An 11,137-nucleotide genomic window follows, 5' to 3' on the forward strand; every position below is an offset into this window, starting at 1 on the left:
TACTTTAGAAACTTCATCTCTGCTCTGAACAGACTACTTCTCCATCGTCTCCCACTGTGCCTCCCTCCCTATACTGGCTATATCTTCATCAGAGTATCCCATTCAGTTGTATCCATCTATTTGCCTACATTAATATTAGCACCTCTAGGACATTAAGTACCGTACTGCAGTTTTTACTTCTCTGCAGACATTGCAATCTCAGTCAAAGTTTGCTATCCTCCTCATCATCCTCCTTCTCCTCCCCAGGACTTTCTGACAGACCTGGTGATGTCAGAGGTGGACCGGTGTGCAGACCACGATGTCCTGATATTCAGAGAGAACACGCTGGCCACCAAGGCCATAGAGGAGTTCCTCAAACTGGTGGGACAGAAGTACCTGCACGACGCACTAGGTGAGAGGGGAGGGTTAATTATAGAAGAGACCGTAGAAAGTGGAGACCTCCCAAATGTAAACATTACAACTTGCAGTTCTGAAGACAGCGTCACATTTGGTAGCAAAGAGTGCTACGACTGCGGTAGACCGGTTTTCAAACTGTTCCATGTTCTTTGTCCATGGCGTATTACTGTTCTTCAACACAGTCTGTGTTTTCTCCTGGGTACTGTAGGAGAGTTTATCAAAGCACTGTACGAGTCAGATGAGATCTGTGAGGTGGACCCGGGGAAGTGTTCCGCCAGTGAGCTCCCTGAGCACCAGAGCAACCTGAAGATGTGCTGCGAGCTGGCCTTCTGCAAGATCATCAACTCCTACTGGTGAGATCAGCCTCTCAGCAATCTGGCCTTAAAGTCACATATAGCCAAAGGGCCTTGGTTTGCCTCCACTTAGGGAAAGTCAAAAGTTCCAGCTCCTTGTAAATGTGACTAAAGAAGAAAATCTGCAAACATTGATGGCTCCAAATTTTGGGTAATTGCTTAGTCTTGTTGTTCTTAAAGATTGTCATATAGTTGGGTGGAACATCTGGCTTGGCTTCAATATGGTGAGGATGTAAAGTGCATGCTGCCACCTGGTGGTTATTTTTGGTGGGGTATGTGTCTGTTTGTGATGACTGAGGCTGTTTGTGATCTCAATTCGTCTTATTGGAATTCCTCTCATTCGATCTCCTTGCGTCCTTCTCAACCATATTTGAGGAGAGGGTCCCCTCGGACATTCTTCTCCAATGCGTTTTGACAAGGAGGTGAGGGGAGAGGATTAATTGAGAAGGAGCCTGACTCTCTCCTCTGCCTCCCCAGTGTGTTCCCGCGGGAGTTGAAGGAGGTGTTTGCAGCATGGAAGCAGCAGTGTCTGTCCCGAGGGAACCAGGACATCAGCAAGCGCCTCATCAGCGCCTCCTTGTTCCTCCGCTTCCTCTGTCCCGCCATCATGTCACCTTCGCTCTTTAACCTCATGCAGGAGTACCCCGATGACCGCACCTCCCGTACCCTCACCCTCATCGCCAAGGTCATTCAGAACCTGGCTAACTTCGCCAAGTAGGTTTACCTGTTTACTGGTAGCATGGCAGAATACATATCACGGCTGTCTTAAATGACACCCTAATTGTTGGTTGTGTGCGCACCCGGGACTAAATTCCTCTGAACTAATTTAATCACTTTTACAAGTTCACAAGATGCCAATCCTAGTTAAGTAGAAAGCACGTTAAACAAATGATGGTTGTCTGTGTCCCAAGGTTTGGCAACAAAGAGGAGTACATGGCATTTATGAATGACTTCCTGGAGCATGAGTGGGCAGGTATGATGCGTTTCCTCACAGAGATCTCCAACCCAGAGACCATCTCCAACACACCGGGATTTGAAGGTTACATCGACCTTGGACGGGAGCTGTCGGTCCTCCACTCACTTCTGTGGGACGTCGTGTCCCAGTTGGACAAGGTAAGTAAGCCCTTGGAGTGGATAGCAGTGATACAGTACCAGTCAAAGGTTTGGACACACCTACTCTTTCCTTCTCTGTTCCACTACAGTATTTGCAGGCTTGTAGGGTAGTTTTATAGTGGCTATTAATCTAAAATAACACATTTCTGATTCTGAAAAGTGCTGAATGTAATGGTTTTGTGGGTAAATGGGTCTTAATCATATGACTTAGCTGTGATCTAATGATATCAAGTGGTGTTTGGACAAAAGTCTGCCTAATCAGCTTACACCACATTGATTTGACTTGCATATTAAGCCTCTCGTGGCTAAAGGGTTAGTGACTTTATGAGGAGAGGAAAATGAATTATACAGTCCAGGATGGTTTTACCCCTAATGCTTTTCACTATGACATTCCCTAAAAATGTAAATGTTGATTCTAGAAGTTTTAAAGCAGGGTAACGTCACCCACTCATTCTCTGCACCTGGCAACCACTCACCCTAACCCTAATCCTGCAAGGCTCCTACACTGTACCCTGAGTTTGTTCATTTAAAAATGCATGTTTGATTATCTTACATGTTTACCGTGTCTTCAGAAAGTATTCACACCCCTTGACTTTTTCCACATTTTATTACAGCCTGAATTTAAAATGGATTAAGTTGAGATTTTGTGTCACTGATCTACACACAATAGCCCATAATGTCAAAGTGAAATTGTGTTTTTAGAAAAGTGTAAATGTCTTGAGTCAATAAGTATTCAACCACTTTGTTATGGCAAGCCTAACGAAGTTCAGGATTTTAAAAAAAATGCTTCACAAGTTGCATGGACTCACTCTGTGTGCAATAATAGTGTTTAACATGATTTTTAAATGACTATCCCATCTCTGCACCCCACACATACAAATTATCTGTAAGGTCCCTCAGTCGAGCAGGTCATTTCAAATTCAACCACAAAGACCAGGGAGGTTTTCCAGTGGTTCGCAAAGAAGGGAACCTATTGGCAGATTTTTTTTTTAAAGCAGTCATTGAATATTCCTTTGAGCATGGTGAAATTATTCATTACACTTTGGATGGTGTATCAATACACCCAGTCACAAAGAAAAATACTGGCACCCTTCTTAGTTGATGGAGAGGAATGAAATAATTCAGGGATTTAAAACAGTTAGCGTTTAATAGCTATTATAGGAGATAACTAAGGATGGATCAACAACATTGTAGTTACTCCACAATACTAACAAAAATGACCAAAAAAATACGAAATACGAATAAGAAATTAACTTAATGTCCTGAATACAAAGTGTTATGTTTGGGGCATATCCAACACATCACTGAGGACCTCTCTTCATATTTTCAAATATGGTGTTGGCTGCATCATGTTATGGGTATGCTTGTCATCGGCAAGAACAAGGGAGTTTTTTTTAAGATAAAAAAGAAACAAACTTGGTTCAGTCTGCTTTCCAACAGACACTGGGAGACAAATTCACCTTTCAGCAGGACAATCACCTAAAACACAAGGCCAAATATACACTGGAGTTGCGTACCAAGACAACATTGAATGTTCCTGAGTGGCCTAGTTACAGTTTTGACTTAGAAAAAGTAAAGTGGTGTGAATACTTTCTGAAGGAACTGTTTGTTTATTCTTCTGTGAACCCTAGTTTTTTACAGTATTCATTTCAATACTCCCTACATCTTATTCTTACCTCACAACCTTCTGCATTAGTTTGCCCTTGATGCATGTTTTTGTGTTTGGAATGGCTGTTATTTAGTGGCATGTGTTGTTTTTTTATTTTTGTACCCCAAATTTATTCATTTCCTTATGTTTTCTCCTCAATTTTTTTCTACCTCTACTGTCCCCACCCCTCCCTCCTTTTCCACTCCACCCTTCTACTCTGCCTGACACACACTGTGTCTCCATGGTTACACTGTCCCAACAACACCAATGCATTATGGTGCTTCTCATTGCCAACCAACCAACAAACCAACCTGCCAATCCTCTGTCCTCCAAACCTTCTGCCATCCTCATTCCACAATACTGGGTGACGTGGCCTGGTGCTGCTGCCTTCGTCATGGTAACGTGCAACCCAGGGTGAAAATTCCTTCCTGCAGGCGACCGTAGCCAAACTGGGCCCACTGCCTCGCATCCTGGGGGACATAGCCCGCTCTCTGTCCAGCCCCACACCCATCCAGCAACAGCTCCGACGCTTCCAGGACAACAGCTCCTCACACAATATCAGCGGCAGCGTCTCTTCAGGCCTGCAGAGGATATTCGAAGATCCGGCCGACAGGTAGGACTCCAACATTGGTCACAACCGCTGCTACTATATTGCCAATCACCAGTCAGCCATGCATGCTCTAATTCTGTGGTGTAGTTCTGGCTGTAGTTCTTTTCAAAGGCTGTTTCGTCTGGTGATTTTGTGCCAGTTAATCTGGAGATTCAGCTTTCATACATAAGGTTGAGAGATGTTGGTATATGCTCATGCAGTTTATATGGATAGGTTGTTTTTATGGTGCATTGATTTGGGAGATGACTCACTGCTAGGATCTTTCTAAATAAAGCTGCAGCTAGAGACTTTCCATTTTTAGCAGCTGAAGAGGTAATGAGGGAATCTGAGATGGACGTTTTTCCAGCTTTAAAGTGGATCAGAGTAAATATTAGTGCTAAAGGAACATTGAGTTAAACTTGAAAGGAAAAGACGGTTAGTTGCATTTCACCTGTGTCCCTAATGGCACTCTAGCCCTGGCATAGGGAATAGACAACCCTGTTCCTGGAGAACCACAAGTAGTGCAGGGTTTTGTCCCAACTAGGCACCAAACTGGGCTACTTAGTTTATTGATCAGTTCATTGATTGCCTAAATTCAACACACCTAGTCTTTCAGGTAGGTTAAATCAAAAACATGAAGTGCCTGCGGCACTCCACAACCAGGGTTGCCTACCCCTGCCCTAGGCATATATAGTGCACTAATTTTGACCAGACCCCTATGGCCCTGTTCAATGTAGTTAACGACATAGGGAATAGGATGCCATTTTGGACTGGTACTAGTTTTGGTTTCAGAACTATCTGTTAATGTGTTGTGTGTTTTGCAGTGAGGTTCGCAGCATCAAGTCCCCAGTCCAGGAGCATGTTATGGACGGCCTTCACCGGGGGAAGAACCCTCTCCTGGGCCAGCAGTCGTCCGCCCACAGCATGAGCTTCTCGGACAAAGAGGAGAGAGAGAACCTTCTGCCCAATGGACGCAGCATCTCCCTGGTGGACCTCCAGGACTCTCACATGGTCCAGAGTGGCCAGGGACCTCTCCCTCTCCACGAAGCTCCACCCAGGCTGAGCAGGGTGGGCTCCCAGGTCTCTATCGGGCACCCCCACCAGGCTACCACCCCACAGTCACACCAAGCCCTACACCAGAAGCCCTCGTTACGGGACAACCTCCCCCAGAGTGCGCCGCAGGTGCGTCGGCCCCTACACCCATCCCTCAGCCAGCAGAAGAGCCTCCAGCCCCTCTCTTTCCAGAACCCTGTCTATCACCTTAGCAACCTGACACAACAACAACAACACACAGCAGTACAGTCCACAACACACTCGGGCCACTCCCACTCAGTGCACTCCCTTCAGCCGGGCTCCAGCTCAGAGAACCTGAGCACCGATAGCTCCCGCAGCCACAGCAACTCAGAGGTTGAGTTCGGAGGTGGGAACAAGGGGGGCAGGGTCCCGTCCAATAGCAGCCTTGAGGAGTTCAGCCAGAGGAGCACGCAGAGCGAGGACTGCTCCACGCCGCGCCGCCACACCCTGCCGGACCACCAGGGAGGGGCCCACGCGGTGGCAGTGCCCAGGCAGAACAGCACGGGCACGGCCCACATCGTGAGGGTGGAGCAGCAGAGCCGCAGCGGGGGGAGTGGTGGGGCCCGGACGCCCCACTCCCTGCCCCACAGCGCATCTCTGCGCAGCAGCAGCTCCATCAACACGGAGCCCATGCCTATCCCCATCCAGGCCCAGCCAGGTGCAGGCACTGGAGGCCACTCACACCAGCAGTCCACCTGCTCCATGGAGAGCCCTGTGCCCCCCGTCAGGAGCGTGGCCAAGCAGCAGACACCACACCAGGTACTCGTCTGGCATACAGAACTACACTTAGATACACAAGCTCAGCTCCGACACCCCTATATATTATGTTGTTATTATCAATGATAAATGCTCCCGAAATAAGGTGTGGCCAGTCGTGTTGGCCACTCAGAGTAGATTTGATTGACATCTCGGTATCTGTGGTGATGGTGGTGGTGCAGGTGGCGTCGCCAGTAGAGCCAATCACCATGTCACCTGTAGAGAGGACAGCAGCGTGGGTGCTGAATAACGGCCAGTACGAGGACGAGAAGGAGCAGGCGGCCCCAGCAGATCAGAGCAGCCAGGACAGCAGGAACGCAGAGAAGGTAAAGAGTCAGCCAGAGTCACAGCCAATGAAGGTTTGATGAAGGTTTGATGGCCAAAACATGTCCACGTTTCCAAGTTATATTTGCTAGTGCTGGCTGTCTTCTTGGGGACCTTCAATGCTGCAGAAATGTTATGGTACCCTTCCCAAGATTTGTGCCTCGACACAATCCTGTCTCAGAGCTCTACGGACAATTCCTTCGACCTCATGGCTTGGTTTCACGTTTTGAAGTTATATTTGCTAGTGCTGGCTGTCTTCTTCATTACCAAGTCCAACACATGAGCCTGCTAATTAAATCAAATCAAACTTTGTCACATGCGCCGAATACAACAAGTGTAGACTTTACCGTGAAATGCTTACTTACAAGCCCTTAACCAACAGTGAAGTTCAAGAAGAAGAAAATATTTACTTAGTAGACAAAAATAAAAAGTAATAATAAAAAGTAACACAATAAAAATAACAATAATGAGGCGATGTACAGGGGGCACCGGTACCGAGTCAGTGTGCAGGGGTTCAGGCTAGTTGATGTAATCTGTACATGTCGGTGGGGGCGAAGTGACTATGCATAGGTAACAAACAAACAACCAGCGAGTAGCAGCAGTGTACAAAACGGAGGGGTGTCAATGTAAATTGTCCGGTGGCGATTTTATCAAATTGTTCAGCAGTCTTATGGCTTTGGGGTAGAATGTAGGCAGACAGAGGTTGGCTTTGTCTTAGGCATGACTAACACGATCATCCCCTCCCAATCTCTCTTTCTATCTTCCCATCTATCACTCTTCCTCTGTCTCTCGTCTCTCTCCCTCCAGTATGAACAGGAGATCTCCAAGCTGAAGGAGCGTCTGCGGGTGTCTAGTCTGTGTCTGGAGGAGTACGAGAGACGTCTGCTGGCCCAGGAGCAGCAGATGCAGAAACTGCTGATGGAGTACAAGGCCCGCCTGGAGGACAGCGAGGAGAGGCTGCGGCGGCAGCAGGAGGAGAAGGACAATCAGATGAAGAGCATCATCTGCAGGTCGGCATTACTAGGCACCCTCTGGAGGATTTTGCTGACAAGAAGGAGCATGTGCTTCAGTCGTAATTCCTGTGAATGAATGATTGAACTAACTAATGAATGAAAGATTGACTGCTTAATGGCATGCTTATAGTTGCTTGTATATCTGTATCCCAAATGGCACCCTATTCCCTATATAGTGCAGTACTTTTGACCAGGGTCCACAGGGCTCTGGTCAAAGATGGGGTTCAATTTGAAATGCAACCAATGCCCCCCCCCCCCCCCTTTTGATGTGTATTTGTCTGAGGTGGCTATGCTCTGTCACTCACAGGTTAATGGCTGTAGAGGAGGAGCTGAAGAGAGACCATACAGAGATGCAGGTTGTCATAGACGCCAAGCAGAAGATCATTGATGCACAGGTATCGTAACAGAACACACTGCACACATTTTGTCTGTACTCTACCTGGGCTGGGCGTTTGAATAATACAAATACTTAAAACCGTTCAGATCCATTCAGTTCAATCCCTTTACGAATACTATTCTACTCTCCATGGAAACAGATGAATTCAGTCTTATGGGCTGTCCACACCAAGAATGCCAACTATATTGATAAAAAAATTTAAATCACTCTAATTCAAATAGACAGGAGTGTTCACACTACAACGATAACTACAAAAGAGCCATCGTTTGGTTCACTTTCAGAGTGAATAATTTCTGAGTTATAATTCACTGTATCACAATTCCAGTGGGTCGGAAGTTTACATACACTAAGTTTCTTCTTTTTTTTTTAACAGCTTGGAAAATTCCAGAAAATTATGTCATGGCTTTAGAAGCTTCTGATAGGCTAATTTACATCATTTGAGTCAATTGGAGGTGTACATGTGGATGTATTTCAAGGCCTATATTTCAAGTACTATTCACATGGAATTTGGAGGGAGATGAAGTTATTTTGCTCTGCATTAGAGCAGAGAACCTGTTGACTTGATCACTATGTTCCACTGAGTTCCAGGTCAATAAAGCAACAGAGGTAATTCAAGCAGGCAAGTAATACAGTCAGTCTTCTGGTTTTGGGAAATGCTGTCAAGCCTTGAATGAGCGCAACTACACTTGACACTCATTCCTGCCTCCCTGCCAAAAAAGTCCTTATTCCTGTGCAGACTAGAGGTCGTTGTTGTTTGGTATTGCTTTTGAAATTTGATTTTCAGATTTCTCCATCAGTCAGAATACAAATGTAGAACATAATCTAATACATGTTCATTACTTTTGTAGGTATACTACGCCCCTACAATTCATGTTTCTCCATATCTGATGTCAACCCAATCTCAGACACAGTGGATCTCATAGTTAAAAATAAACAATGTTATAGTATAAGAAAGTATGTTTTGAATCAGGGCTGGAAATATGAAGCCGTTACATTCAAATGTGTTCACTATTTCTGTCTCTACAGGACTGTGTGTTGTAAGTTGCGCTCTTAGCAGATGATGTGTCTGTTATCCCCAGCTTTGGATGCGTTTCACCCGCCTTCCTAATTTAGCTACCGTCACTCCCAAAACCCTTTTCCCCTTCCCTCGTCTCCCCCAGTTCTGCAGGAACAGTGCCGTGACCTGGCTAGATGAGGTTGCCCATGGTTAGATACAAAACATTATTATGTTGCTGATTACAAAGAGGGCATACTGAGTCCGTTTTCCTACTTCTAGGAGGGGGAACAATCAAGTATATCATACAGGACAGTTCAGTCCCAAGGGTTATGCATATAATTGGGATTTCAGTTATTTACTTATGAATTTATTTTTAAAGATGGTTGAATACAAATAATCCTCATGTGTTTACACTATAAATTGACAGTAGTTTACAGTTAAAAGTGATACCACTTGACATGTAGGCTCTGTGAATGGTATATGAATAGATATCTAAAAGAGTTTCTTTTTTTCAAACAAACATGATGCAATGCTTGGATATGAGTTTTTAGTTTTATCTATAATTTTGGCTGCTAAACAAAAAAATAGGTATATTTCAGACTTTGCTTGTGATATTTGAATTTCACCATCTAACAGAGTAGTAGTCATCCTTCAGCTTACCCTGCTAATCTATTCTCCACTGTAAAGTGAATGCTTTCCTCACTCAGTCCCTCTTTCCCTCCTCTCTTTCTCTCTTCAGGAGAAGAGGATAAGCTCTCTGGATGCAGCCAACTCTCGGCTGATGAGTGCCCTGACACAGGTGAAGGAGCGCTATAGCATGCAGAATCTGCGCAACGGCCTCTCTCCAACCAACCCCACAAAACTGTCGATCACTGAGAACGGAGAGTTTAAAAACAGCAGCTGCTGATTGTTAGTCAGACACAATGAGATGGTGTGATGGTGGTCACACTCTCTCCATGCACATAGGCCAAGGACCTGTCTCTCTCTTGACTGTATGTACTATACATCTACAAAGAATGTCTAGATATGAATGTATATAACTTATATCTTGTATTGGTTGTGTACAGAGATGATACTGGAAAGACGGGTCATTTGAAGACAAACGGGGATCAACTGTTGTCATAAAATAGTTTATTGGTGTTTTATAAATTACATTATTATTCCCATATGCAGACAAATGCAGTTTATCTAAGATATATATTGAGGAGATGTACATATCATAAAGTGGGTTTGTTTTAAATAAATAGCTAAAAGCACATAGTGAGCAATTATAGCTCTAAAAACATATTGTCAAAATAGGAGTGGAAGGGCAAAATAAACCAAAAACAGTTTTATGCACACTGTTATTCAAACCCTACTTTTTTATATTTTTTAACTTCTGTTAATGTTGTCTTAAACTAGGGGTTGAATTGGTTTTGATTAGCTGATTTTGAGTATATTGACTGCTGCTTGCCCATTACTAGCTGAAACCATAGGTCTTTGAGTTCAGGTTCTGAAGGCCAACTGGATCTTCAAAATGAGTCGTCTCGCTCCACCACCTTGCCACAGAATAGCAAATTGTATTTATTTCTGTACCGCCTACTGTCAAGCCTTCAAGATCCCAAAAGAAGACCCTCATGACTTTGTACAATTTCATGTCAATAACTACTGTTTAAAAGTGTTGCCCCCCCCCCCCCCCCCCCCCCCCCCCCTTCCCCTCATATGAACTGGTTTATGTAAATGTTTGCATATCTGTCCTTGTTGAATGTTGTGTAGAATAAAAGCTGCCTATAATTTTGTGGATATTTTGCAATTATATTAATTGTATATGGTTTGTAATTCAACTACAGTGCTAAAGCACATTTTTGTGGAGTTGTTACATAATTATTCCCTTTTATAAAGATTATTTGGTTGTTGTTACTTTGGAAGATGTGACTCACAATTAGTGAACCACAGAAGGGGGCATGCGGAACATACTTGTAAGCCTGATGAGAGGGCCTCAATAACAGATGGAAGTGGCAGATCTACGCCTAGTCTCCCTATGCAGATGGGTTGCCTCCCACATGAACAATGTTCCAGCATAAACTGTGTGCAGTTGTGCTGTTGCCCTAGGTCTGGGATTTCCATAGACTAGAGCAGTGGCTCCCAACCTTTTTTGGGTTAGTGCACACCAACTGAATTTTGCTCTACCCAGAGTACCCCCTGAAGTACCACCACCTGTGCATTTTAACAGTAATGCTTCTAACACACCGACCGCATCATTGTGCACAATAGTATGCAGCAGCATCTAGATATGTATGCAACAAAAGTTCAACATTCACCTTCTGCTACCATTTCTTTCAAGCCGGCTACGCATACAGTTTGACGCACACGTTCGATAAATCCACCGAATGCTCTGCAACGCAATGCTGCATGGCAAACACAGTTTTTCATTGGAAATTCTTGTAATTCTAGTTTACCAAAAAAGCGCCAGGGGGCGCTTGCTGTTTGGCCCCAGT

General features: G+C 44.7%; 1 protein-coding gene across 13 annotated transcripts in view; it reads left to right on the forward strand.

The window, feature by feature from the left end:
* Positions 1–10,440, forward strand: part of rasal2 (RAS protein activator like 2) — an 82,869-nt gene extending 72,429 nt beyond the window's left edge. For 3 of the 13 annotated variants that reach the window (XM_021589526.2, XM_036966110.1, XM_021589524.2), the window contains exons 7-16: positions 247–391; positions 605–749; positions 1,227–1,463; positions 1,661–1,862; positions 3,924–4,123; positions 4,924–5,932; positions 6,112–6,255; positions 7,061–7,263; positions 7,574–7,661; positions 9,400–10,434. In XM_021589526.2, coding sequence (XP_021445201.1) covers positions 247–391; positions 605–749; positions 1,227–1,463; positions 1,661–1,862; positions 3,924–4,123; positions 4,924–5,932; positions 6,112–6,255; positions 7,061–7,263; positions 7,574–7,661; positions 9,400–9,567 — 2,541 coding nt within the window. In that variant the 3' untranslated portion in view covers positions 9,568–10,434. Of the gene's footprint in view, positions 1–246; positions 392–604; positions 750–1,226; positions 1,464–1,660; positions 1,863–3,923; positions 4,124–4,923; positions 5,933–6,111; positions 6,256–7,060; positions 7,264–7,573; positions 7,662–9,399 lie in introns of all 13 variants that reach the window. The other 10 variants (XM_036966109.1, XM_021589523.2, XM_021589522.2 and 7 more) reach the window with 6 other exon arrangements.
* The last annotated feature ends 697 nt before the right edge of the window (positions 10,441–11,137 follow it).

Source organism: Oncorhynchus mykiss, chromosome 28 (genome assembly GCF_013265735.2).
Source record: "Oncorhynchus mykiss isolate Arlee chromosome 28, USDA_OmykA_1.1, whole genome shotgun sequence".
In the NCBI taxonomy this organism is placed as follows: Eukaryota; Metazoa; Chordata; class Actinopteri; order Salmoniformes; family Salmonidae; genus Oncorhynchus; species Oncorhynchus mykiss.